The 27499-nt window shown below is 60.6% G+C and overlaps 1 protein-coding gene across 8 annotated transcripts in view; it reads left to right on the forward strand.

The window, feature by feature from the left end:
* The window catches only part of RALGDS (ral guanine nucleotide dissociation stimulator), a 41710-nt gene extending 14477 nt beyond the window's left edge, over positions 1-27233 (forward strand). For 2 of the 8 annotated variants that reach the window (XM_038548882.1, XM_038548881.1), the window contains exons 2-18: positions 15334-15444; positions 16566-16759; positions 17321-17419; positions 17878-18071; positions 18311-18780; positions 19508-19723; positions 20039-20142; positions 20525-20609; positions 21515-21583; positions 22026-22112; positions 22607-22639; positions 22931-23052; positions 23212-23307; positions 23606-23807; positions 23963-24205; positions 25346-25460; positions 27058-27233. In XM_038548882.1, the coding sequence (XP_038404810.1) occupies positions 15334-15444; positions 16566-16759; positions 17321-17419; positions 17878-18071; positions 18311-18780; positions 19508-19723; positions 20039-20142; positions 20525-20609; positions 21515-21583; positions 22026-22112; positions 22607-22639; positions 22931-23052; positions 23212-23307; positions 23606-23807; positions 23963-24205; positions 25346-25460; positions 27058-27233 (2616 nt within the window). Of the gene's footprint in view, positions 1-600; positions 810-6540; positions 6724-15333; positions 15445-16565; positions 16760-17320; positions 17420-17877; positions 18072-18310; positions 18781-19507; positions 19724-20038; positions 20143-20524; positions 20610-21514; positions 21584-22025; positions 22113-22606; positions 22640-22930; positions 23053-23211; positions 23308-23605; positions 23808-23962; positions 24206-25345; positions 25461-27057 lie in introns of those variants that run through there. The other 6 variants (XM_038548878.1, XM_038548879.1, XM_038548877.1 and 3 more) reach the window with 6 other exon arrangements.
* Positions 27234-27499: the final 266 nt, after the last annotated feature.

Here is a 27499-nt window from a genome sequence, read left to right on the forward strand (position 1 = left end):
CCTGTGCTCCCCCAGTAGCCCCTAGCTGGGCTCACACCTGCCCGGTGGCCCTACTGGCTGAGCCTTGTTTTGATGTCAGTGACTTGTACCCACCACCTTTCTTTTCTTTTATTTCTTTCCTTTGTTAAGATTTTATTTATTTATTTATGAGAGAGACAGAGAGAGAGGCAGAGACACAGGTAGAGGGAGAAGCAGGCTCCATGCAGGGAGCCTGATGTGGGACTCAATCGCAGGACTCCAGGATCACAACCTGAGCCAAAGGCAGACACTCAACCACTGAGCTACCCACGTGCCCCTACCCATCACCTTTCTGACTCTGGGTGATGAGTTCCCTGCAGGCAGGGGGAATGGGGTTGGGGCTTTGGGGTATTGAAAGAGACAACTGGGCCCACCCCAAGAGGAGCCAGTGTGAGCAGGAGCTGCAGGCCTACCTCAGGACAGAGCTCCATCTGCACAGCCTTGGTTGGCCCATGGCCTGGCACAAGCGGGAATTCCTGCCCTGCCCATCATGGGAGCAGGTATGACAGCCATGCGGGTGACACCAGGCCTAGGCACTTGGGTGCTCCACGCCACAGGGCAGACAGGCAGACAGACCGACAGACTGGCAGAGGGTAGGAGCCCAACCCCTGCCTGGCTCCCGTGCCACCATGGCCCGGGAAGCCGGGTCCACTGAGCCCAGGGTGAGGAAGGGCTGGGTATTCTTTGCCTGTGTCTCTGTGGTGACCGCCAGGCGCTGGGCCACCACCCGCCGCACCACCCTCCGAAGCCCCACACCTTGGCTGGCACCTGTGCCAGCGGCAGCCACCGAGGTAAGTTTCCAGGGCAACCGGTGCCTCTGCCAGGAGGCCGGGTGGGTCACAGCCAGGGCCCGCCCGGGCCCAGGAGGTGGTTGCCCTGACCGCCTCCCCTCCCTCAGAACTGGTTGAAGGAGCCTGGCTGGAAGCCACTGGGAATCTCCACCCCCAGTCTGGATACGAGAGGAGGGGGCACAACCAGTGGTGGCCATGTGCACCCACCCAGGCTGGCCTGTCCACCTGCCCCTTACCTGGGCGGCTACTGCCAGGTAGCCAGGTGTTGTCCTAGCAGCTCCTATTCCTATGGCGCTTCTCAAATTTCCAAGGGCTTCTGTGCATTGTTTTATCATCTGCTCTCCTGAGAGCCAGGCGATGGCATGCTTAGTATCACCCCATCCTCCTGGTGGAGAAGTTGAGGCCAGGAAGATGCAGAGCAGGGACCTGAACACAAATCTAGGCCCAGATCTTTTTTTTTTTTTTTTTAAGATTTATTTATTTCATGAGAGACCCAGAGACACAGGCAGAGAGAGAAGCATCCCTAGGCCCCAGCTCTTTTTTTTTTTTTTTTTTTTTTTAAGATTTTATTTATTTATGAGAGAGACAGACAGACAGAGAGCGAAGCAAGCTACAAGCAGGGAGCCTGACATGGGACCCGACCAGGATCACACCCTGGGCTGAAGGCGGTGTTAAACCGCTGAGCCACCTGGGCTGCCCTAGGCCTCAGCTCTTAAGAGAGAGCTTCCCAAACCTATAGGCCTCTTCCTCGGCCACCTGTGCCCGGTGCTGCTTGGACCCGGGCCCTGCGAAGAACGGGACCCCAGCCTCCGACTCTGTTTGCCTCTCCTGCTGCCCTCTCTCCATTGTGCTCTGTGTTTTCAGGCTCTTTTGCATTTCTACCTATTTGTGTCCCCTTCTGCTTCTTTATCCTCCCCTCCCTTCACCTCCAGGCATCACATGGTAGACGGGCAGCCTGGGGTATTGGACAAGGAGCACTCTAGGAGTGGGGGGACCATTGTCAGAGTGGCCCCCGCTCCCCACGGTGTTGGACAGCGTTTATCACTGTGCTCCTCTGGGTGGCCCCCAACACCCTGGGAGTTGGTGTCAGGGGTGGTGAGCGCCCACTTCCAGAGGAGGATAAGGAAGCCCCCAGAGCAAGTTCAAGGCTGATCCAGAACCCTTGGCATGTCAGTCCTGGGCTGTTTCCATGGCTCCAGGCGTTGATGTATTTTGTTCTAGTTGCCCCAGGATGGTAACGCCCTGTGAGATCAGAGATTAGGGGTGATGATGATGTCACATCCCTCCACCCAGGATAGTCTCCTAGAAGTTTGGATGCTTCATTTTCTGCCTCCTGACCAACTCCTAGCACACCCTCCTGCCCCATGGGAAAACCCCTTCCCCCCCAAGGAGGAGGAGGAAGAGAAGGAGGCTCCTGGAGGTTCCCAGGAACTCAGCAACAGAGGAGGTGGGGTTCGGCCTACGCTCCCGGCCCAGGTGTATCACCTCCTGCCAAGGTGTGTGCTCACTCGCCCACAGAAGGCCAGCCCAGGAGCCAGGCAGGCCAGGAATGGTGACGTTGCTATCAGGAAGTGACCCAGGAACCTGGCCAGGCTACACCCTCTTCATGTCCTCCCCGGGCTCTAAATATAGACCACAAAGGACAGATGGGGACCTCCACCTGCCCAGAGAGAGGTGAAAGGTCTTCCACCTACACCTGACCTGAGTCTGGGTAGCCAGCTGCTATTGCTCACCAGGCCATCAGCGCCCTCTGTGGCCTTGGCCAAGCCCAGTTTGAAGGAGGTGATGGGCCAGGCCTGTGGCTGCCTGGACATTGTCTTGAGCCCAGTTCTGGCTCTGAGACCTTCCCAGCAATGCAGCTGGGTCCAAACCCCATTCCCTAGGACCCTATGCAAAGGCAGAGCTGGGTCTTGATTTGAACGATGGCTGAAGCAGCACTTACGAATCCTGAATCACCCCTCATGTGCTGGGCAAGGGGTGGGTGGCAGGTTGGAAGCTCAGGCCAGGTAGAAGATGGGATGGCACGAGGTACCTGGCTGGGCGAGGTGAGAGAGGACCCCGAGATGCAAGCCGGGGTCATACTGAGCAGTTGGCCTTTTGCCCTGAGGGTAGAGGGTAGTGGCACCTTTGAAGGGTCAAGACCCCTCGGGCTGCCATGGTCTGGGGGACCAATGGGTTGGAAGCAGGAAGGAGAAGGGGCCTCCAGAGGTCTGGCCACAGTACCCCCTCCCTTTAACTGGAGGTGGCTGCTCAGGGGCCCTCCAAGTCAGGGAGTGATGGAAGGCCTGGTGGGGTCCATGGCAAGCCCACAAGCACAAGCCCTGCCCAAAGGAGACAGCTGCCGGTCAGCTCCCACCCAGCCTCCTGTTACTCGGGAACACAGACCCCATGTGGCCGGATTGTCTGAAGTTATGGGAGAAGCCACAAATGTGGATTTTTATGTGAAATCACCTGACCTTTTACTGTTGGCTCAAAAATTTAAAAATACTTTGCAAGCCAAACAAAACACACGTGTGGGTTGGATGTGGCCTGCTTCCAGCCCCCGGCTGTCAGTTCTGAGCCTGTCTTGTAAGCTTCCTCTACAGGCAGCATCCTGGCTACAAAACGGTCCTATGGCACAGCACTGTAATGGCTCACAAGAAGCCCTGAGGAAGGGCAGGTGCACTCCCCAGGGAAAGGTTAGGGACCTGGAAGTGCTAGGGAGTGGGGCGAGGTGTGACCAAGATGAGGGATGAAAGGAGGGTTCCCAATCCTAATAACCCATGCTTTCTACAGTGCTTTATGCTGTTTCTCCCAGCAGACCCTCCCAGGGCAGGGGTTATAACCTTGGCCTTCACTCACCCAAGGTCGCTAAGCTGCCTCCAGCCCCCCACATGAGCCCTGTGGCTCGGTTTTGGGACAGCCCGCTGCCATGGCCTCCAAAGTGAAGCCCCCGGCCTCTTTTGTTATAAGGAGGCTAGGAGTGCCCTGCACATGGGGCAGGTCAGATACATGGAAAAGTGGGGCAGCTGGCCAGGCAACCCCTGCCATGACCTGGGGTCCGGAGATCGTTGCTGCTGGGAGCCTCAGGGACATTGACAATGAGGCTCAAACTCTGTCCTCTTCCTTTATTGCATTTATTTTCCCCTGAAACATATTTGTGGAAGAAACCGGGTGGTTTGTCCCATAGATATTCCTACAGTCTGGAGTTTATGGATTGTATCCTCATGGTGTGTTTAGCACACTCCTCCATTCCCCCGTAATTTCCCCAAATCACTGTTACGTGCAAGAAGCCTGGTTGGGTTTATGGTTAGTTTTTGGCCAGAACACTTTGTGGGTGATTTTGTTTGTCTATCAGGTGGCACCTACTACCCTGGTCCCCTCTTTAAGGCTGCCCCTGCCCTTGGTAAGGGATCTGCCCTGCAACTTTGGGGCAGGATTATGAAGGCTGATGTGTGGCAGCTCAGGGGAGAGTCATGGGTGCCAGAGGTGCCCCATGAACCGCCACAGCCCCATCACAGACGGTACGGGGCAGAGTCTCTGCCCTGCCCAATGTGGGGGCACCAGGCACCTGTGTGAGGTACTTTACCTGCGCTGTCGCATTAATTATGCTCCCTTTGCACAGGAGAAAGCCTCCCTGGAGGAGAGGTAATTTGCCTGTGGGAGAAGGGGGTCACCCAGTAAGGAACGGGTGGAGCTGGGCTTCAAACCCAGGCATCTCGGTGGCCAAGCCTGTCCTCTGCTAAACCAACGCTCTAAGGGAACTAAGGTGTGTGGTGGGTGAGTGTGTGTGCAACTGGAGCCATGAGCAGATTTGCCGGGACCCCAGAGGGGAGCCCCAAAGTCGGTGCAACACAGTAGAAGGACCAGTTGAGTAAAGCCTCCACCATCCTGCCCCCTCCGCGCAGATGATGATGTGCAGGTAGTGCCAAGATGGGAGGCAGCCCAGCCAGCTGTGCTGGGGGGCGGGGAGGGGGGCAGAGCTGGAATTCCCTACTCCTCACCTGTCCAACCTACCTGGGCCCCTCAACCCCAGCACCTGGACCTTCAATTTTGAAGAGGTGGGGACATCAGGTGCATTTCTCCGGCCCTCATGAGTCACTTGGCCTGCATGGGCCCCTTTCCATGCTGTAAAATGGGCTTGAGCTTGCTTCCCAGGCCCCTCCCTGGGAGAAAGAGATAAAGAGAGCAGAGCAAAGAGATAAGTGCCGGCAGGCAGGTGCTGGATTCACTCCGAATTCCCCAGAGGTGCTGAGTGTTTGGCTCCAGGAGAAGGAGTGGGAAGAGGAGCTTCTAGCCAGAGGGCAGTGGCCAGTGGCCAGGTCACCCTTTGGTTGCTCTTTGAGATTCTCCTTCTTCTAACTGTGCCTCCCCACCTCACCCTCCCTCAGGGTAGAGCCCAGAAACTTCGTAAACAGCCTCCTAGGGATCTTCACCCCAAACTAAATCTCCTCATCTTGCTTTAAAAAAGAAAAGCAAACCGTATTTATTACATGTGCGTGATTATTAAAATATTGTAGAAAAAATTCGAAAACTCGGAAGAGAAAAAAATGTGTAATACTATTCAGAAATAACCACCATCCCTTTGGCAAAGTAGCCTCCTCTGGTTGAATGCATGTGTGCAACGTCTGCTCTGAAAGAATATTCGACAGCCTGGCTTTCTTCTCAGAGCAGAGCATGCCCTGCACCGTCCGTGGTTCTCCTGAGAAACTGAGGCCCCATGGTGAGATGCTGGTTCTGGGGGTGCTGGTAGTGTTGTTAGGGCTGCTAACAGCAATGGCGGGGCTCTATGAGGGCTAAGGCCAGCCAGGCCCCAGCAGTGGGCTAGGTGTGCAGGACTGTCCCGTTCATCTGTGCCTCAATAAGTGAGCTCTCGACCCTGCTGTTAACCTCCAGCCTCCCTCTACCTCACAGACTTCTAGAGAGAGCAGTTGAGGCTCCCTCGCCCTGTAGCCTGGCTCTCCACCTGACTGCTGCCCTGAGATCTTGAGCCCTCAAGCCACCAGTGGCTGCAGCTGACCAGGCCAGTGATGGGTGCTCAGACAGGCAGCTGTCCCCCTTGACCCCTTTCTTGAGTGTCCCTAAGGCCTCACCCCCGGTGACCACTCTTGTGTTGGACCCCCACCACCCCCACCTCCTTTCTGCTCTGCGTCCTCACTGCAGAGCTGTGGGGCTGAAGGGTAACAGTGCAGACAAAGCCAGGGTGGGGCTTGTCCCGCACACCACGCACACACAGGACACTGAGGGCTTGCACAGGCACAGGCGCACGCAGGAAACGGGGCTCAGGTTAAGCAATCTGTAGGAGGCCACAGAGCTGGACTTAACTGGAATTCGTGGGAAGTAGTTCTGACACCAGGGCGGCTCGACCACGTGTCAGCACCCACGCAACGCGGACACTGCACCCACGCAGGGTGCCCAGCCGGCCCCGCGGCCCCGCGGCCCCGCAGCACGCAGAGCACGTGCACTCCCGGGCTCCGCCGGCCGGCCCCGGGGGCGCGCGCGCGCGCACGGACACACGCCCCGGGCATCTGCGGCCCCGCCCCGAGGCCCGCCCCCGCGCCGCTGGCCCCGCCCCAGGCCCCGCCCCCGGCCTGACCTCCGCGGGGCCGGGCCGCGGGCGCAGAGCTCGCGGAGCGCCGAGCCGCGCGGGCCGCCGCCGCCCCCGCCGCGCGCCGGGCCGGCCCCGCGCCCGCGCCCGCGCCGCCCCGGGTCCCGCGGCCCGGCCGGCCCCCCGCGCGCCCGCGAGCCGCCGATGGTGCAGCGCATGTGGGCCGAGGCGGCCGGGCCTGCGGGCGCCGCCGAGCCGCTGTTTCCGGGCTCCCGGCGGAGCCGCAGCGTGTGGGACGCCGTGCGCCTGGAGGTGGGCGGCCCCGACAGCTGCCCCGTGGTGCTGCACAGCTTCACGCAGCTCGACCCCGACCTGCCGCGCCTGGAGGTGGGTGACCGGCCGCGGAGGGGAGTCGCGCTCCTCGCCGAGCCCGGGGGCCGCGTGGGGGGACCTCGCGCCCCTGCCCCCACCTGCCCCGGGCCCGGCCCCGCGATCCCGGGTGGGCCGGCTCCGCGCGCCTACAGCCCAGGCAGACCCGTTCCCGCGGGCGGTCACTGCAGGCGCCTGCGAACTTGGGACAGCCGGGCCGGGCCGGGCCGCAGTTCTCCGCTGCCCAACCGGGGCCTGCACCAGGCGTCAGGCTTCACGGGGCGGGCGGCGAGCTCGTGGTTAGGGGGGCAGACGCCTCCTGGGCAGCTGGGGCCAGAGGGGCCTCCCAGACAGTACCTCCGCGGGGCAGGCGTGGATCCGGTACTGGGGCTGCCTGCAGAAGGGCGGTGGAGGGCAGACAGGTATCCAACCTGTGCGGCTAGGTGTCCCCGCAGGGAGATCGGGAGAAGGGCCTCCCCGGCCCACCAGTGACTCGTTTCTGCTTCATTAGAAAATATGCCGACACCCTGAATTCACCTGAATTCATTGGAAGGCTTCAGAAAAAGGAGGGTGTGCCTGTCAGGAATAGGGGTGGGGACAATGAGGTGAGGGCTGGGGCTCTTGTTTCTGGTGTGCTCTGGCAGAGGGGCCCAGTGGGTCACGGGGTCACAGGGGGTTGGGGGGGTGCCTTCCCCCCGCCCACCTGACTGTGCACCTGACTTCAGCAGAGGTGATGGAATCCCTGGGTGGGCCCCCTCGCCACGTCCTGCCTGGGCATGGGACCTGGACAGATGCCTTCTCTGGGTCCAGGGCCCCAGGGCACATCTAGGCCAAGCCAGAACCTTAAGGTGAAGTTTGAGCCACCTGCGGGTTAGGCCCACCCGCCCCATGTCCCCTCCTTTCCATCACTTTAGGTCACAGCAGCCTTGTATCGCTCAAGAGTTTCAGCCTGGATCTCCGGCCCCTGTGTGTCCCCACTGCCTAGACAGGGCCTAGATGCGCATTTGCCAAAGCCTGTCTCCATGCCCTGCATGGGAGGGAGGGCGGTGGGGGGGTGGGGGTGGAGATGAGGGGTGGGGGTAGCTCTTGGTGGGGGAACTGTGGGCCTGGGAGGGAAACTCCCCCTGAGCTTGGCTGGCAGTGGGGCCAGGCGAGCTCTCCAACCCTCATCCACCCACAGCTCCAGTCTTTGGCGGCTGGAGCGACCCCCAGGGAGGATGGGGGTGGGAGGCCTGACACCAGCCCAGTACTCATCTGACTTTCATTATGTCTGGCAGCGGCTTGGGCTTTGTGTGCTGGGAGGGTCTGGCCTGCGTGCTCACAGGGGCCTGGCAGGTTCCTGGCCTGGGTGGGGCAGGCCTTTGCTTCGTCTCTTCCTCCCTCTCAGTCCATCTGCATCCCAGAGGAAAGGAGCCCTACCCCAGCCCTGGGGTCTGCCTTCCCCGCACCTCCCCCTCCCCTCCACCCCTCCCTCTTCCCAGCTCCCTCCCTCTCCCGGCCTCAGCACTGAGATCCAGGCCACAGCCGCTGCTGTTTAGAAATCAAAGGGAAGCTTCTGGCTGGGGGCAGGAAAACCAGGGTCCTGGCAGGAGAGGAGGCCACTGCCGGAAACCAAACACAATGACCATTTACCATGGGCTGAAGGGAGGGGGGCTGGGGAAGTCCCTGTCCCTCCTGCCAACACCCCCCCCCCCCCATCCTGGAGCTGATTTCCTGGTCTCTGTAGCATGCCAGAGCTCAAGCGGCCCAGCTCGTGGTCCTTGTCCTGTCTGGAAACCACCAGACAGTTTCTGGCTGCCCCTCGCCCCCGTGCCCATTTCCCCACCATGCCTCGACCCAGTCCTTCCCTCTCTGAGCTGCCAGATGTCCTTGCACATCTGGGCGTCCGCTCATCACCTTGATCCAAGTCACTGCAGACCCAGCTTGGCCTGAGGGGTTCTGTGCTTTTCTGGAATTCACCTAGCCTGTGCCCTTGTCTCTGAGCAGCCCACTGCCTTGGCCAGGCTGGAGGAGGTCCCCGTTGGGAGCATCTCCCGGTTACAGGCACCGCCCCTCACTCCAGCTGGCTTTGACCAGCCCTGCAGAGTACAGTAGATGGGAGGTCAGAGAAGTGAAGTGTCTCTGATCTTAATGTACGCAGAGCTAAGGTGCCCCCAGGATTTGAATGTGGGCTGTTCTTTATTGGGTACCTACTGTATGCAAAAGCCCACTGCAGGGATCAGAGAAGGATAGGGCAACGCTACGAGGCAGTTTTAAATGCATGGAGGAGGACAGGGGAACAGAACCAGGCCTGGGCAGCCCAGAAGCCCCCGGTCAAGTGAAGGGTAGGGAGGCCAAAGTCCTCAGGGTCAGAGGACACTGGGGAGAGCTTCTAGGAAGGAGCAAGCCCACCGCTGGACCGCAGAGGTTTAGAAACATAGCAGACGTGAGCCAGTGCTTTGTGGGAGGCCCTGTGCTGAGTAATTTGCGTGCAGTCTTGTCTCTTTGCTGGCGGGACTACAGATTGCCCATTTCACAGATGAATCCCCTGAGGCTAGATTGCACAAACTCACCCAGCTAGTAAGTGGCAGAGACAGGACTCAGACCCCCCCAGACCCCCCCCCCACCGTGTGAGACCTCAAGGCCTGATCACAGTCTGGATGGAATGGAATGAGGGCTTCTCTGTTCTTTGGGTAGAAATGAATGGGAGAGTCCCATCGTGTGCCCCTCCCCACCCCACCTCCTTCTTGGTCATCCGGTGTCTCCACACTTTGTATAGCTCTTCAGTTTAACCTTCAGGGCTCATTTGCCTTTGACACTGGAGGCCCTGGAGGCTAGCCTTGTGAGGGGTCTTTATCTATCTGCATACTGTAATCAGTGAGGAGGCCACTGCAGGCCTCAGGGCCTGTGGAGTTCTGGGGGCAGCTGACTACCACCTGCTGGGCTCCCACAGACCCTGGGGGTCCCCTCTTGCTTTACTCCCCAGGGGTCCCGGGAGAAGAGGAAGGGGAGGCAGGCTGGCTCCTACTGGGCTCTCCTTCCTTCTCTAGGTAGGAGACATTTAAGCATGCCAGCTGTCTCCCAGGAGCAGCAGGGGTGGTAGGACACAGGCTTGGGTGCCTGCTCCCAGGCAGGGCTCAGTTCCATCCTCAACCTGGAAGCTGGGCCTGTGTTTCCAGGCCCTGTCTTCACTGCTGGGAGGAGGAGTTGGACTAATTACCCACGGGCCCTGGGCAGCCTCTGACAAGCCAGTGGGGGTGCTCTCAGGACACCGTGCCCAGGAGTCAGGACTGGCTCCCAAGGGCTGCTAGCCAGCCGCCCAGATGGCTCCTAGGGCATGACACCGTGCGGTGGCCACTCTGTCCTGGGCTCAGGCTTCTAGCCTCCAGGGCTCAGAGACGCAGTGTTCCTGGACACGCAGCCCTAGTGAAGCGACTCTGGCGGCCCGCAGCTGGGAGGGAGCACATGACAGCTAGAGGATTGCTTGGTGAGCAGGGCAGGGGCACACGGCTCAAGGGCCTGCATTTGGGGAGCTCTCAGGTGTGGGTGTTGCCTCTGCACTCCAGGGACCATCAGATGCTCAGAGGGCACTGTGCATTCGGAACCAGGGGCGGGGTTGTGCACACTGGTTGGGCCAAGAGCTGGGGCTCTGAGGGCAGAGAGCTGCAGGGATAGGCCAGCTTGGCCCCTTGCAGCGTTAGACACCTTTCTCCCACTCCTGAGCCTCAGTTTCCTCATCTGTAAAATGGGCCTGATACCAGTTCTTCCCCAGGGTTCAGGTGAGGCCTGAGTGAGAGCAGCAGCCTGACAGGCAGTCCCCATAGTGTCTGGCACAGTGTCAGAGCCAGGCAGGTGGCGGCTGTCATGATTATGTTGTCTGACCAGGTACCAGGGCAGTGCCCGTGCCCTGGGCTTTGGGGTTTTGCTGCCCTGCTGCCCCGCACCATTGGTGTGGTGCTTCCCAGGCCTGGGTCCTATGGCTGACCTCTAGGCCCACAGGAAGAACCCCAGCAAACCACCCACCATGCCCAACCAGGGGTGTCACCTGAGGAAGGCCTTCTCAGCCCTGGACTCTGCTCTGAGGTCGTGAATGTGGCAGCCACAGAAGAGCAAGACAGCAGGCAGGCCTAGACGGGAGATTCATAGGTGGGAGATTCATAGGCCGTGGTTAAAATCACTGCCTTGGCTGCCACTCCCTGGCTCCTGACCTGAGTGAGCTCCCCACCCAGCTCTTCCCTCATCAAGTCAGGTGTTGGAGGATTAAATGTGAGAAGTGTGTAAAAAGCCTGGTACCCAGGAAGTGCCCATAGACATGGGACACTGTGGTTGGTGGTAGACGCTTGTGGTTGTGGCTCTTGGGGCTGGACCTTCAGCTGGCCCTGCCCGGCACCCCCTTGGGACTGGACCACCCTCCTCAGCTGTCACCAGCTACACTCCTTCAAAGGCTTGATCTGTGGTGGCCTGACAGCCAGGAGCCCACCCTGGATGGACAAGGGAACAGGTGGTGGGCAGGGCCAGCGTGGAGGTCCCATCACACCTCCCCACCTGAGAAATCCATCCTTCTTCCTCTTAACATGGTAATGAGTAACTGGGCTCCGGCTGGTGGAGAGGGTTTGTGGGGACAGCTTCTTTGGGGGCTCACCAAGGCTTGTCCCTAAACTCTAGTTTCTGGGGTCACCACGCTCCCTGGTTGCCCTGGCAACCAGGAACCTGCAGGTCCCTAGCCACGGCTGCCCCTGTGGGCTGCAATATGCGGGGGTCCCGAGTACAGCCCACCTCCATCTGGGGCTGACCTGGGGTCCCCACTGGGTCCTGTCTGTGTCCACAGGCCACAGGGCTTTTTCTTCTCTTCTACTTGTTGGAGCTTAGGGGCTGAGAGATGAACCAGAACTTGGACTCGAAAAATCCTGGATTCTCTCCTCGGCCCAGACCCTCTGCCTTGCTCTCTCCATTCTGCACCCGCGTGCAGGATGCCACATTTAAACTGTCCCCAGAGCCCGGGAGGGCTGATCAGGCCTTCTAATCCATCTCCCTTCGTGGCTCCTGCATTTGAGCAAAACACCAGAAAGTCTGAAAGCTGCAAGGCTGGCTCGGGCAGTTTTAGAACTCCCGCCCTCTCTGTACGGACTGGCCTTCCTGGAATCTCCCACAGGGGCCCTCAGGGGCCCCCACTCCCCATCCCACCAGGTGTCCGTCAGCAGCTCCTGGGGGCTGTGGTCAGCAGGTGGTGCCCAACACCTTTTGTTCTGGCTTCCTGGGTGCCCTCATGTGCTAGGTGCTGAGCTGGGCGTTCTGTGTGCCTTCTCTGGACCCCCACTGTTGGCCTGTAGAGAGCTGCTGCTCTTCCCATCTCACAGGTGAGCTCCCTGAGGCCAGGGGCAGAGAGGCTGGCAAAGCTGGAAGTCAGAGCTCTTCATGAGAGACAGAGTCCTGGGGTCTGGTAGGCCCTGGGAGGCCTCATGTGCCCAGGGCTGCAGGGTGCTGACCAGTATCCAAGGTGGCCTCTGGGCCGTGGCTCAGCAGGATACAGTAAGGACCCCATCTCATGCATGTGGAAGCCCTATGATCGGAGCCACCCCCGCCCTGCCCGAGTGGAAGCGGGTCTCCACATGTGGCCCGAAGAGGAGACAGGAGGACATGCTGGTACAAGATCCAGCGCTTCCTCTCCGTGTGCCTTGGCCCTGGACCAGGTCTCCTTAGGAGGAGCCAGTCCGCAGGGGAGGCACCTGTGGGTCCGGAGGCCCCTTATGGCCCCTCATTATAGGCACCCAAGGAGAGCAAAGGGGCGATCAGTGTGAAGGTGCCATCTCCATGTGCACAAGCACGAGCCACCTTCCGGGAGAGATGGCAGGCCTGGGGAAAAGCTAGCAGGTCCCCTCAGATTTATCCCAATATAGGAGGTGGGATGGGCCCTGGCGACCCCATTATTCTCCATCGAGGGAACAGGGCCTGGCCTGCAGTCATCTGGGGACAGGCATCCTGCTGGCCTGTCACCCTGAGAAGGCTGATCAGGTGACACTGGGGCTGCTTCTCCTCCTTGTCCCTGAGGCTCTGGGCTGCACTCAGAGGGACAGCAGAATATGGGGCACCAAGGTACCCATTTTGCTGGCTTCTGCTTACCAGGGCCTGGGGACACCACTCTACCCTCACTCCCCTTGACTCAAGCTGTGGAAGGCCAGGCTGCGTGTGAGGCACAGCTGTCAGCTGGGTGCCAGGGCCCTGGGGACCTGGCATCCCTGTGGCATTCTATTCCCCTAGAAGCCTGCAGGGGCCTTCCCTCAGGACATCTGCTGTTTGGTAGGCCACTCCCATCGTCCCCCAGGAGCCCCAGGCCCTGCTGCTGGGCCTGGGTACACTCTGCCCAGAGGGTGGCCTGGAGGGTCCTGAGGGGCAGATGCCAGGCCGATGGCTGCTTCCCTGCTCTGTCCCTGGATGGAGGTAGGAGCAGGAAACAAATGCCCCACTCTGCCACTTGCTGCCTGGGCCCAGGAGCAGTTTGCTTTAGAGCCTGCTCCTGTGTCATCTCTCAGGAGGTGGTTTAAGTGCCGCCCGCCCGCAGCATTGCTCTGAGGCTCTGCTTTTGTTCCTCTGGCAGCAGCGGTGTGAAGGAGCCAGAGTAGCTCCCCATCTGTGTGACAGGGCAGTGAGTCCCGGGTCCCAGCCAGTGTGGCTCCTGGCATCCCGCCCCGCCTCCCACCCCCCTTCCAAGGCCGCAGAAGGGGGCCCCTGGGAGGTGGGGGAGGGGCTCAAGGACCATGTGATGCGCAGGCCAGCTGCCCTGCCAGTGAGGCCCATGGCTCACTGCAGGCCCCACCCCACCCCCGCTATCTGGATCTGCCAGGGCACAGCAGCCACCTGCCCGCAGCCCCCGCCATGGCTGGCCTGGCCCAGGGGCCTTGATGGAGCCCCACTAAGGAGCCAGGTGCCATGTGGAGGTCAAGTCCAGGGCCCTCTGGCAGGGCCGTTCCTGCGTGGGGAAGCCTCCAGCCCCCTGCCAGCAACCCGGGTGTTCCTCCCAGCTGGGACCACATATGGCTAAGAAAACCCTGGAGGAAGGGCAGGCCCTTCCAGCCGAGCCTCTCGGCCTCTGCTGGAAGTGGCCACGGACCCCTGAGGACATGCCAGGGTGCTGGGGCCCCCGCCCAGCAGGAGGACAGCTGGTCTCTGAGGCCTGTCTCCTCTGTGGGCTCTTCCAGATGGAGGAGGGAACGTGAGCATACGTCTCAGCTTTTCTGCTTCAGGAGGGGTTTCCTCTCCTCGCTGGAGGGGTTGGACCTCCACAAGCCTGGGTTATTTAAGGGGTGTGGGTGTGGGTGGTGCTGCTCAGGGGGACCTCTGCCTGTGGGTTCCCTGCTAACTTCCCAGAAACAGGCTGGCTCTCCTTTTCCGGAGAGAATGTGATGGCAGAGGCTTCCCCGTTGGTCCAGTGCCCAGTGTGGGAGGGCAGCCACAGGTCAAAGGAAGTGGCCCTGCAGAGGGCAGCTGACCTCGCGCGGCCCACACGGGTGGGCAGGAGGTGAGGCCCAGACACCCCTTGCTGGCCGCAGCGGTGCAGTAGGGGCCCTGCTAAGGCCCAGGGCTCCAGGGAAGGATGTGGGTGGGCTGAGTCAGCACTTTTTCCCCAGTCTTCTGTAAGCTCCACGCCTGCCTTGGGTTAGGGCAGTGAGCCGCAGTCCCAACCACTGGTGCAGACCCTGCAATCGATGGCCCTGTGCCAGCTGGCACCTCCCAGCTCTTTCCTAAACTCAGAGGCCCCTCTCCCCACGGCAGGCTCACCCTTCCTGGGACAGAGACCTATGGGCAAGGGGGCTGCAGAGCCCAGGGCCACATGGCTCAGTGGCCTCAGCCAGCCAGGGCCTGATGGTCACAGCCCCCGGGCCAGCCTGCCTGGTGGGAGGAGTCACTGCCTCATAAAACAAGGGCCTTTCCTTGCTGCTATGGGCCCAGGGAGCAGCCAGATGATCCCCCCCTTCCTGTCCCAGCCAAAGCCCCATGATTTCGGGTCCTGTGAAACCCCAGTCATCTGCCCAGATGCCTGCACTGTCACTTTATCACCCTGTCCCCGTGCACGTGATGACACACAGGGAACCGGGAACTCCTCTGTTGCCCAAGAAGGCACAAGGGCATGAATGAGCAGAAAGGGAAGGAAGTGGCCTCGGATGTGGCTGTTGGGGATACCCAGCATCTGCTCCAGACCCATGATGCTGACTCCAGGGCTGCGCTGGGAGGAGCTGCCCCCACCTATGGGTCAGCTGGGGTGGGGGCGGGATGGGCCAAGGAGGGAAGAGGGCCACACAGGAGGTGCCATGTCAGGGCCTGGGGTCCTGGCTTTGCCGTTTAGCCACAGTGGCATGACATAGGCCCTTCTCTCAGCCTCCATGTGCTCATCTGAAATGACTGAAAACCAATACCCATCTTGGGGGTGGGGGGGTGACCCCACCTGGGTGTGAGCAGGTTGCTGGGGGCTTCGGGAGCCTGAGGGGCTCATCTTGTTCACAGCTAGCTTGTGAGGGGGTGAGACGGGGAGTGCTTGCCCCAACGTGACTCCCGCCAGGGGGCCTGTGTGGACGGGGCACCTCAGCTGGGGAGGGAGGCCCCAGGGGGCAGCCCCTGATGCCCCTGCCCGTCGGCCGGGCACTATCTTTGCAGAGCTGCACACAGGAGATCGGCGAGGAGCTGGTCAACGGGGTCATCTACTCCATCTCCCTGCGGAAAGTGCAGGCACACCACAGCGCCAACAAGGGCCAGCGCTGGCTGGGGGTGAGTGCGCCCGGGCACGCCCCGGCTTCCAGGCTCTGGCTGCTGTGCTGGGCTCCCTCCCAGGGCCTTCTCCACTGAGGGCCCCTCATCCCGCTCCCAAAGGAACCTGCCCCTCCCCACGGTCCAGCCCTGGGCTTGGCCAGGAGCAAAGTCACTCTGCACCGCGGCGCCTGGTCGGCTCAGTTGGTTAAGTGTCCAACTCTTGATATTGGCTCAGATGGTGATTTCAGGGTTGTGAGATCAAGCCCAGTGTCTGCCCTGCGCTGGGTGTGGAGCCTGCTTACGATTCTCCCTCTCCTTCTGCCTCTCCCCACTGTTTGCTCCCTCCCTCCCCCTCTCTCTCTCAAAAAAAAAAAAAAAAGAAAGAAAAAAGGTCAGTCTGCACATATTTGTATGAACATCAAAAAAAGACACTTTTCTACTGTTTCCCCTTCACATTGGGCCCCAGGTGATTTTGGATTTTGCCTCAGTCTGATCCTGCCCTCCGCTGTCTCAGGTAGTAGCTAGCAGTCAGCGCCTGCCTCCCTGCACACCTGCAAGCCTTCCACGTCACCACACTTAAAAGGGCTAGTTTTACTCCCAAGGGGCCGAGGCTCAGGCTCCTATATAATTTACTGCTTCCTGGAGCACAGCCATGTGACCCCTCCAGGTCAGGGGCAGGGCCTGACTCCACTAGCTGCGGAACATTCCAGAAGGGAGGCGAGTTGTCACAGCGATTCGGCCTTTCAGTGCTGAGGGCCTTGACTTGATTCCTTGCTGCAGCCATTCCCCGGTGCTGCACTGAGCATCCCGTGTATCTTCCCAGAAGAAGACTCCGTTTCCTCGTCTCTAGAATGGGCATGTTTTTCCAGGACTCATGGGGGCAGTGCTTTTCCACTGAGGTGCTGTCATTCAGTCCAGCCCACAGACTGACCTGGAACGGTCGTGTTTGTGTTTTTTGTGATTCCCCATCTCAAATTCCACTTCCAAAGCTGAGCTTGTTTTCCTGCTGGGGGCACACACGTCTCCTCTTTGGCCACACACGGGGCACCTGGGGCTTTGTCTGAGCGCTGGTCTGCCACCCTCCTGGCAGTCCCTGGTGCCACCACTGACCATACACCCCTCCTTTGTCCCCGCTCCAGTGTGAGAACGAGTCGGCCCTGCACCTGTATGAGACCTGCAAGGTGCGAACGGTGAAGGCAGGCACGCTGGAGAAGCTGGTGGAACACTTGGTACCTGCCTTCCAGGGCAGCGACCTCTCCTACGTCACTATCTTCCTGTGCACCTACCGAGCCTTCACCACCACCCAGCAGGTCCTGGACCTTCTGTTCAAAAGGTGAGCAGGGCCTCTGTGCCCCACAGCACCTCCCCACTCAACACTTGGCTGTGTCTTTGGTTTGGCACTTGCCGTCTCTGAGCCTCGGGTGTCTTGTGTGGACCCTGTGTGCCATGAGGCCTGAGCCCCCACACAGAGGGTTCTGGTCTGACCTTTGGGACAAGTCCCCCACAGTGCTGACCCTATGGCCAGCCCATGGAGAGGGGGGTCCTGGGGCTGAGGTGGGTCCTCTCCGCCCGGAGAAGCTCTCTGCCTCAGGCCCTGGATCCTGTGTCGGGGCAAAGCCGCTGTCCTCACAGTCTGGCTGTGAGGAGGTCACAGATTCCATCCGGGGCCCCATCCTGGGTGTCGCCAGAGCAGGGAGTCCTGGGGGCTGGCAGGGGGCCCCAGACCCACTCAGCCACCTGGAAGCTGCTGGGTGGGCTTCATTCAGTTGCCAAATGGACATGAAGCCCCTTCAGGACATTGTGCATGATTCAGTGTCCACGGCAGACACAACTCCCTGGGCTCCGGGCTCCCGCTCTAGTCGGGGGAGTCAGCTGGTAACCCTAGACATCATAGCAGGTACGGTAGATGTGACGCCCTCACGGCCTCCTCTAGATACGGATGCATTCTCCCTTATTCTGATGAAGACGGTGGACCCCAGGACCAGTTAAAAAAGTGAGTGGACTTTGGGTCTGATGGGAGGGCCCCCTGTCTCCCAGGTGGAGGACATGCGGGGCTTTGGGGTGGCAGGGGTGCTGGGCCGAGCCTGGCCCCCCATATCCTGTGATTCCTGCTGCAGGGCAGAGGTGTGGGGGCCTCTCCTGCAGGAGCACAGGAGTCAGAGAGCGCCCCCAGTCCACCCTCCTGGCATCTCCAGTGCAGAGGGGGGACTCAGACAAGGGGAGGGGGGTCTGCTCCCCTGAGGCAGGCAGGGGCGCTCACACCATGCATGGAGGGCTCCCCGCTGTGGGGACATCCAGCCCCACCTGCTGCCCAGACCTGCCCCTACCTGGGTGGCCTTGGGGGTGGCTGGGGTGGGCCCGGGGTCGGGCTGGACCATCCCCAGGGGCTCAGGGGTCTGTGTGGGAGGAAGGGCCAGGCTCCTGAGCTGCTGTCTGCCCTCCTGCCTCTAGTGCCATCTCCTCCATTCTGGGCACCTGGCTGGACCAGTATTCGGAAGACTTTTGTCAGCCCCCAGACTTTCCCTGCCTTAAGCAGCTGGTGGCCTATGTGCAGCTCAACATGCCCGGCTCCGACCTGGAGCGCCGTGCCCACCTTCTTTTGGCCCAGTTGGAGCATTCAGAACTCACTGAAGCCGAGCCTGAGGGTGAGAAGCTGGGCAGGGTGTCTGTGGGTGTCTGAGCATGGGTGGGTGCTGGACCCCACAGGGAGGAGCCCCCAGAGGCTGGGGTGGGGCCAGGATCCAAGACCGGGCTCAGAGCACCCAGCTGGGGGACGGCATTGCGGGGACACCTCTGTAGGGGTTCTTGACTGTGGCTCCCCTGGGAGGCTCAGAGACATGTTCTGTTTCTGCAAAGACACATGGAGACTTCTCTCCTCCTGTAGCTCTGTCGCCAGCTCCAATGCCAGTTCTAAAAACAGCTCCAGAACTAGAGCCAGCTTTAGCACCACCTCTCGTGCCCGCTCCAGAGCTACAGTCAGCTCCAGCACCAGCTCCAGCACCAGCCCCAGCCCCAGCTCTAGAGCTACAGTCATCTCCAGCACCAGCTCCAGAGCTAGAACCAGCACCAGCTCCAGAGCTAGAACCAGCTCCAGCTCTAGAGCTAGAACCAGCTCTAGCACCAGCTCCAGAGCTAGAACCAGCTCTAGCACCAGCTCCAGAGCTAGAACCAGCTCTAGCACCAGCTCCAGAGCTAGAGCCAGCTCTGTCACAAACTCTAGAGCTAGAGGCAGCTCCCGCACCCGAGCCTCCCTGGCCTTCGCCTGTGGCTGCAGAAAATGGCCTGAATGAGAAGCCTCATGTCTTGACGTTCCCTCCCGACCTGGTGGCGGAGCAGTTTACACTGATGGATGCGGTGAGCTCCTTTCCTGGGCAGGGCAGGCAGGGCACCTTCCCCTGGCATCCGGTCCATTCCCTGCCATTCCCTGGTCCAGAACTGATGTCGGGGTCCATGTCCCAGTTCCACCAGGATTCAGCGTGTGGTCTCTGGACTGTGGACATATAGATGGGACTCTCCCCAGCCCAACCCTCCACACAGGGACTGCGGATTACAGGAGGCAAGACAGTTGAAGGCTGGGTGGGGAGAGGAGTGGAGCTCACTGAGGTGCATCCAGCTCCACGGGTCGCCCTCCTATCTCCCTGAGACCTCACCATCCTCAGCACTTATGAGGCACCTGCTGTGTACTAGCTTATGGCAGACAGCGGAGCCCATAGGCGTAGCAGCCACAGCGAGTGCGCATCTGGGTGGGGGTGCAGGAGGGGGGCAGACCTGAGACCTGACAGGGAGTGGCAGGTGCCACCCAGTATGCGCAGCTATGAGTGAGCCACCTCTGTGCTTGCAGTTAGTGAGGATGAGCTGCCAAAAATGCCAAAGCCTCTTTCCTCCAGCGAGTCGTCCTGGGTCACTCATGCTGGGCACGCACGGTGGGCAGAGAACAAAGTCCAGGGACCTGCACCATCCCCTCCCCACCCCCGGCCCTGCAAGGCTCAAGCCCTGACCAGGGACCCTGCCAGGGACTGGGGAGGCGTGGACACTGCCCTGGGCTGTGGCAGAGCCGGGTGACACTCCCCATGATCCCCAGGAGCTGTTCAAGAAGGTGGTGCCCTACCATTGCCTGGGCTCCATCTGGTCCCAGCGGGACAAGAAGGGCAAGGAGCACCTGGCACCCACCGTCCGCGCCACTGTCACACAGTTCAACAGTGTGGCCAACTGTGTCATCACCACCTGCCTGGGGGACCGGAGTGTGACAGCCCGGGACAGGGCCAGGGTAGTGGAGCACTGGATCGAGGTGGCCAGGGTAGGCCTCACAGGGACCCTGGGAACCCCCTTCTCACTTTATCTGACCCCAGGGCTGTGGTCTGAACTCCAAGGCCCTGCAGAGACCCCAGGCCCATCCTTCCAAGGGACACGCCAGGCTTGACCTGCACATCCCGCCACCTGGGTGCTCACTCCCCTGTAACCCCCTCCCTTAGGCTGACCCCACATCCTCCTCTCCTGACCAGGCCCAGGGGCATCCCGGGGGCTCTGCGGGCAGGCGTCCGTCTTACCCAGGACGGGAGGTCCCGGCTGTAGGGACTGAAGCCATACCTCGGCCCTTCTGTCCCTCCGCCAGGAGTGCCGGGTCCTCAAGAACTTCTCGTCACTCTATGCTATCCTGTCAGCCCTACAGAGCAACTCTGTCCACCGGCTGAAGAAGACATGGGAGGAAGTTTCCAGGTGGGCAGGCATCTCTCTGCAGGAGCACCAGGAGGGACCCGGGACCTGCCAGGAGGCTGCGAATTCTGGGGTGGGCCTGCTGGTGGGACCCCAAAGCATCCATTGGCCTCAGGCCAGTAGTTCTGCCTTGGGACTCAGTTATCTGTCAGCTATCGGGGAGAGCCACACTGGAGATTTTCCTGTGTGTACTGGTGACAGACACACAGGATCAGGACAACCACACACACGGAGTTCTCCCCCACCAGGTCCACAGAGCACTTAGGGCCCCGCAGGACCCTGGGTGCAAACCACCCGTCCAGGCAGTTCGGGTCTGTGGGTTCTAGAAACAGTTCAGTGCTCATGCCCATCGTGCCATTCCCAAGCCTGTCCTTCCTTCCGTCAGGGACAGTTTCCGAGTCTTCCAGAAGCTGTCAGAGATCTTCTCGGATGAGAACAACTATTCTCTGAGCAGAGAGCTGCTCATCAAGGTAAGGCCTGGCCAGAGGAGGAAAGTTCTCAGTGAAAGTTTGTGTGAAGAACTCCAGTCCTGTCTTGTCTGGACTTTGGGGAGAGGAGGATCTTTTTGGTTTGTGGCCATTGGTGGGGAGCAGTTTGGGGACCAGGAGGCCCTGGCAATGGGATGATGTGGGAGCAGCTGGGGTGTTCCAGAAGGGATGGGTGAGCTGGCAGGATTAGTAGGTTTCCTGCTTCCTCCATGCTGCTGGGTGGATGGGCCAGGGGTGGGAGGCTCCTTCTGTCTACACTGCAGCTCAAGGGGAGGGCAGCCAGCCTGCCTGCCTGCCTGCCTGCCTGCCCAGGGATGAGGAACCACAGAGGGAGGCCAAATCCCAAAGGGGCTGACCAGCCTTGGAACCAAATGAGTAGCCCCGGGAGGCAGCTCTGGGTGCACTAGGGGATCCTCACTCTGCCCTGGGCCAGACGCCACAGAGGATCCCAGGGAGTCTTGGGCTCTCACCACAGGGCCCCAAATGAGCCGGAAGACCAGTTAGCAGAAGCTGGTCTCCCGCCGGGAGGGACTCTCCTCTGAGTTACTGCCCGTCTCGGAAAATGGAGGAATGAGGAGCTTGGGGCCCCTCTGGTCTCAGGACTCATGGGGAGGCAATGAGGTGCAAGGAGAAAAGGAATGCACAGGAGCTTTGTGCAGAGCCCCCACCTCGGAGCGGGTGAGGGCAGAACAGTGACAGGAACAGACGTGGGATGGGATGCTGAGTTCCTGGAGGCCCCCCAGGAGGCCAGGCTGCTGGCCCACGTTCCCACACCCAGTGAGGGCCAGGTGCCACCCGGGTGGTGGCAGAGCATTTGTACCAGTGACCGGGGCCCAGGACTGGGGAGGAGGGGAAGGCCTCACTGACCCTGCCCTCAACCCTTTCAGGAGGGGACCTCCAAGTTTGCCACTCTGGAGATGAACCCCAAGAGAGCCCAGAAGCGACCAAAGGAGACGGTGAGTGTACGCAAATCTGGAGAGAGGCAGGGGCCGGCCTCCGGGTGAGGAGAGGAAGGTCACCCCCAGCCCGCCCCCTGCTGCTGCAGTGCCTGCTGTGCCCCCTACATCTGACCTCCTCTGGGCCCTGGTGGGGGGGGCACACCCTGACCACCTGGTGACTTAACGGTGCTGGTGGCGGCCACCAGGGCAATGGTCCAGGAGGGCCAAGCTCATGGTGGGTTTAGGGGTGGGGAGGGTCCGAGAGCCACAGAACCTTGGCCGTGTGCAAGACACCAGGCCCGGCAGGTGATGAGAGGGAGTTTGGGGTCCATGGACACTAGGGGAGAGTCTGGGGGAGGCAGCTAAAGGTCCCCAGGCAGCTCTAAGTGGGAGGCTAGGGTGAGGCTGAGGCTGAGGGAAGTCTTGGCCCTGGCTCATCCGCCCTACCCTCATGTCACAGGGTGTCATCCAGGGCACTGTTCCCTACCTGGGCACGTTCCTCACAGACTTGGTGATGCTGGACACCGCGATGAAGGACTATCTGTATGTGAGTGAGCCCTGGGGGCCTGGCCAGGGTGGGAGCAGGGCCGGGGTCCTAGAGCCCCAGGGGGAAGCACTCCCACTGAGCCCGGAGCTCTCAGCTCTAGGCATACCTCACAGGTACCACATGCCAGGGCACCTGCCCGCCTCACCAATGTGTGAAGAGGTAGGTGCCCGGCTGGTGAGGCCTAGAGCTACAGGAGGGTTTGGCCCAGCTCCACACAGCCCTCCCTCAGGTCGTGGCCCCCGCCCTCCAGGGTCAGGCACGGTGTGGCCAAGCTGGGCCTTCCTGCCCCAGGCCTCAGTATCCCCACCCCTCGTCAGAGTTGGGCAAGAAGTTCCTTGAGACTCTGCCCACCACCCCCCAGGACCCAGGGCCACGGGTATGTGCACCCACCTGCCCCCTGGTGTGTGCTGTGGGTAGTGCAGCCGGAGAGGAGTTGAAGGGTGGTCGCAGGCAAGGGGCCACTTTCTGATGGTCTCTGGCTGTTTGCCTTCCAGGGAAGACTGATTAACTTCGAGAAGAGGAGGAAGGTGAGCAGCTGCAGGCCACAGGTGTTGGCCAGGATGTGGAAACCAGAGACCCACCCACCCACCCACCCCGATTCCTGTTATATTTGGGAGAGCTGGATACACAGGAGGGTGGGCGCGGGAGGCCAGGGCAGGGACGACTTCCTGGAAAGGGTTGTTTGGACCCAGCTCCAGGGACAGGGTAGGCCCGGGAAGGAGTAGAAAGCAGGAGGGGATGTAGAGACCCAGGGCCCCAGGCCACACCCTGCACCCCATCCACACCTCGCACCATCCTGCCCTTCCCTCTGGCCCCAGGAATTTGAGGTGATCGCCCAGATCAAGCTGCTCCAGTCGGCATGCAACAATTACAGCATCGCACCCGAGGAGCACTTTGGGGCCTGGTTCCGGGCCATGGAGCGGCTCAGCGAGACGGAGAGGTATAGCTGCGCAGGAACCGGGCCAGCCCAGGGAGCCAGTGGTGTGGGATCTTGGTCAGCTAGATTGGGGTGTCTGGACCTCCGCTGCCGGGCAGGTTCCAGGAGGGGGACCTGGGTGTGCCCCCCCTGCCAGCCTCACGGCTCCCATCTGTCCTGTAGCTACAACCTGTCCTGTGAGCTGGAGCCCCCCTCCGAGTCGGCCAGCAACACCCTCAAAGCCAAGAAGAACACGGCCATTGTCAAGCGCTGGAGCGAGTGAGTGCCTGGGCTGGCAGGAAGGGCTCCCCCCTGGCTTAGGGAAGCCTTGGCCCCCTTGTCTTCCCCCTCTGGGCCTGCTTTCTCCTCCGCAAAGTAGAGTGATCCTAAATTGACTACTCCCAAAACAGGGACGGATGCGGGGCTGGTGATTGACCGAGCACTAGGTGCAGAGCCCGGAATGTGGAGCGTAGGGCCTGGGGTGGGATGTGTCCCCGGGCACATCCAGGGCACCGTTCCCTACCTGGGCACGTTCTCCCGGGGGAGGGCCCCCCAGTGAGCTGATCCTCCCATGCAGCCGCCAGGCCCCCAGCACAGAGCTCAGCACCAGTGGCAGCTCTCACTCCAAGTCCTGCGACCAGCTCAGGTGCGGCCCCTACCTCAGCAGCGGGGACCTTGCCGACGCACTCAGCGTCCACTCAGCCGGCTCCTCCAGCTCTGATGTGGATGAGATCAACATGAGCTTTGTCCCAGAGTCCCCCGACGGTCAGGAAAAAAAGGTGACTGCCCCACCCCTTCCCCCTGATGGTCCTGCCCGGGCTCAGGTCGCCACGCCCCACCCACAAGTAGCCAAGAAGCTCCTAAACAGAGCTCCTAGGATCCCCTGGGTGCCCTGCAGGGTCCAGGGCTTCTGCTGATCATGCCATCCCCACAGTTCTGGGAGTCCACCTCCCAGTCATCCCCGGAGACCTCCGGCATCAGCTCAGCCTCCAGCAGCACCTCCTCCTCCTCAGCCTCCACCACGCCCGTGTCCGCCACACGCACCCACAAGCGCTCCGTCTCAGGGGTCTGCAGCTACAGCTCCTCACTGCCGCTCTACAACCAGCAGGTGGGCGACTGCTGCATCATCCGCGTCAGCCTGGACGTGGACAACGGCAACATGTACAAGAGCATCCTGGTGAGCCACGAGGGCGCCCTTGCTCTGCCAGGCAGCACGTGTCTTGAGCGCCATCCCCTGCCCGCCGTCCTGGAGCTAACCTTTCAGGAGCCAGGGAGGACAAATGGTCAGAAGCTCCCGTGGAGATCGAGGGCCAGAGAGAGCTCCACAAAGAAGGCGCCTCTGGGGAAGCAGGGAGGCAGGGAGGCTGTGGGGCTTGGAGGAGCAACCAGAAGCCTGAGGTCAAGGGCTCAGGGCTTGGGGCCTGGATCTCCTCAGAGGAAGATGGGCACCACCGGTGGTTGGAGCAGACAGGGGGCAGTCGTAACTTAGGGCTTATCTCTAGGGGTGGGCTGGGGCCAGGAGACGTAGGGAGGCTGGTTAGGAGGCAGGGTGGGCAGTGACCATGCCAGGCTGGTGGCCGTGGTGGTGGCCAGCAGTGTCAGGCAGTGGATGTCATTTAGGGCTTGAGATCAAGCCAAGGGGATGTGTCTCTAGACACTGTGTGTGTTGGTGGCAAGAGGAGGGACTCCTCTCATGTTCCAGAACTCACCCTGCAGAGGAGCCGTTTATTTGCACTCCCCAGAGGCCCCCATCCGCTCACACTGGGTCAGGTGCCCCGTTACATACCCACCCTGTGCTAGCTTGACTGCCATTAACAGTTACCCGTATGATCCCATGTCCAAGGCCTGTCTGCACTCTGGCCTTTGGGGTCGAGGCAAGAGGGATCGGCCTGTGCAACCCACCGCACTACTGCAGCCTCCAGCCTCTGCAGGCCTGGCCAGAGGCGGCCACAGGGCATCTGGCCAGGGCCTCTCTTACCTCCGGGGCTGGGCCTAGATGCTGTCTGTCCCCTGAGTTCACTGGTCCCATTGTTCTGCAGGGGGCAGGATCAAGGGGAGCAGCCCCCCAGAGCAGGCAGTTTTCCAAGGTGGCACGGGAGGAGGTGGCAGGCTTGTAGGAAAATGGGGGGACAGGAACAATTGGGAGAAGCCCCCTGTGACCACACAGAGGCCTCCCAGGGCCAGACAAGGCGGCCAGGCCCCCACAAACCTAGCACCCAGCCAGAAGCTGAGCCTCTGTGTGCAGGGCCCCTGCTGCTGCCCTGTGGCAGGGTTTCTCCAGGCCCCTGGCTGACAGTCTCCCCCTTTCCCAATCTAGGTAACCAGCCAAGATAAGGCTCCGGCCGTAATCCGGAAGGCCATGGACAAACACAACCTGGATGAGGACGAGCCAGATGACTACGAGCTAGTGCAAGTCATTTCAGATGATCGAAGTAAGTCAGGGCTGGCGAGGTGGGGGGCCAGGCGGGTGGGCCAGGGGGAAACAGCACCACACGCCGCACCCCGGCCCCAGGCGGACATTCCCAGATACTGCCCCGACATCACCCTGCCCTGCCCTCCTCACCAGCCCCTGGCATGTGCCCTTGTAGTTCAAAGCTAGCAGCACCCGGAGTAGAGAGAGAAGGCTTTTCTTCCAGGGCCAAGCAGCCAGATGGCCAAGCCCGTGGGCCATTCCCAGGGGCACCGTGGCTGAAATGGGAAATGCATGTTTCCGAAAGAGTCATGCTTGCTGTGGACCTAAGCCTCAAAAAAATCCATGCACGTGTGACACTATCTAAGTACGCTGCAGATGCTATAACAAAATACCATAGACTGGAGGGCTGATAAGGTACTGAGATTTATTTCTCACCGTTCTGGAGGCTGCAAGTCCACAAGGAAGGTGCCAGTGTGGTCAGGCTCTGGTGAGGGCCTCTCCTAGGGGGCAGATGGCCGCCTTCTCCTTGTGCCCTCACGTGGCAGAAGGAAGGGCCTCCTGGGTGGCCTCTTTTATAAGACATCAGTCCCATTCCTGAGGCTCCCACTCCCACGACCTTATCACGGTCCAGAGCCTCACTTTGGGCATGAGGATTCCCACATGAATCTAGGGGAACACAAACAATCAGACCATAGCAGACACTAAAAACAGGCTACGAGGATATAACTCAGTGGGTAAGAGCAGGGAAAGCGACAGAACCAAGAGCCAGCAGAGACCAGGAGCCGGATGGCAGGGCTTGGAGAGCTTGGGCATGGCCCTTATGCCATCTGTGCCTGTTTCCTCATTGCCACAAAGGAGATAACAAGCCAGGGGTTAATCCATATCTACACCTAGATGTACATGCAGTAAAGGTGACTGTAGACACTGCCCTCACCCACTTTTTCCCATGACCTGCCACCCATTAGCTCAGACAGTTCGTAGTGACCCCCAGCATCCCCAGAAGTTGTTTCCTGAACCTTCTCTCACCTTCTCACACCATATTGGTGGGGAGGAGGAGCAGGACAAGTGTGACCCCCATCTTACAGGACAGGAGGACTGAGGCTTAAGGCAGGGTAGGGAAGGTGAGGCAGGAGCACAAAGCTCAGCGGGTCCGGGTTGTTGCAGGCTCCCATCCGCAGCAGGTCGGGGAGAAGAGGAGCTACCCAGGGGGTCAGGGAGGCCTCCTAGACCCTGGCACAAAAGACCCAGGGCAAGGCCTGCCCTTTGCTAGGCCACCAACCTTGATCCTGAGTAGGACAGGATTTAGGGGAGCTATTCTGGATTCTAGGAAGCTTCTTCCAACTTGAGATCATGGTCATTGAAGGCTGCAGGGGGGTTGGGATGGATGACCCTTTGCCAGCTCCACACTGAGGTAAGGACTTTTCATTCAGAGTCCCTTTTTAAATAAGAGTCATTGGATCTCCTGAGTGTCCGGCAGTCTGTCCTCAGCAGGTGTCACTGAGAGTGATCATTGGTACTCCTGAGGTTGCACTGGGGGCTCCCAGGTCTTTGTCTCAGGCTAGCCCTGGGAGGGCTCTCAAGCATCACTGACCCTCCTTCTGTCCCTCTCCCGCCAGAGCTGAAGATCCCTGACAACGCCAACGTATTCTACGCCATGAACTCTACGGCCAACTATGACTTTGTCCTAAAGAAACGGACCTTCACAAAGGGGACAAAGGTCAGGCATGGCGCCAGCTCAACTCTCCCTCGCATGAAGCAGAAAGGACTCAAGATAGCCAAGGGCATCTTCTAATGAGTCCCCAGCACTGGCCAGCCACAGGACCGCTCTGTCAGGGGCTGGCAGGCTGGGTAACTAAGCACTTACAGACTCCAGTGGCCCAGGCCAGGCAGGCACCTGCTGTCTGAACTCAGCTCAGGCCACCCCCAGACTCCAGTTTCACCCTGAATCTCTCCTGCTGCCGGGATTGACGCCTGCTGTTTGCAAGGCTGACCTGGCCTCCCGTGGACCACTCGCTGCCTTAGGTGCCTTCCGCTCTCTGGAACCAGAGCACTAGCTGA

The sequence above is a fragment of the Canis lupus genome, chromosome 9 (genome assembly GCF_011100685.1).
Source record: "Canis lupus familiaris isolate Mischka breed German Shepherd chromosome 9, alternate assembly UU_Cfam_GSD_1.0, whole genome shotgun sequence".
In the NCBI taxonomy this organism is placed as follows: Eukaryota; Metazoa; Chordata; class Mammalia; order Carnivora; family Canidae; genus Canis; species Canis lupus.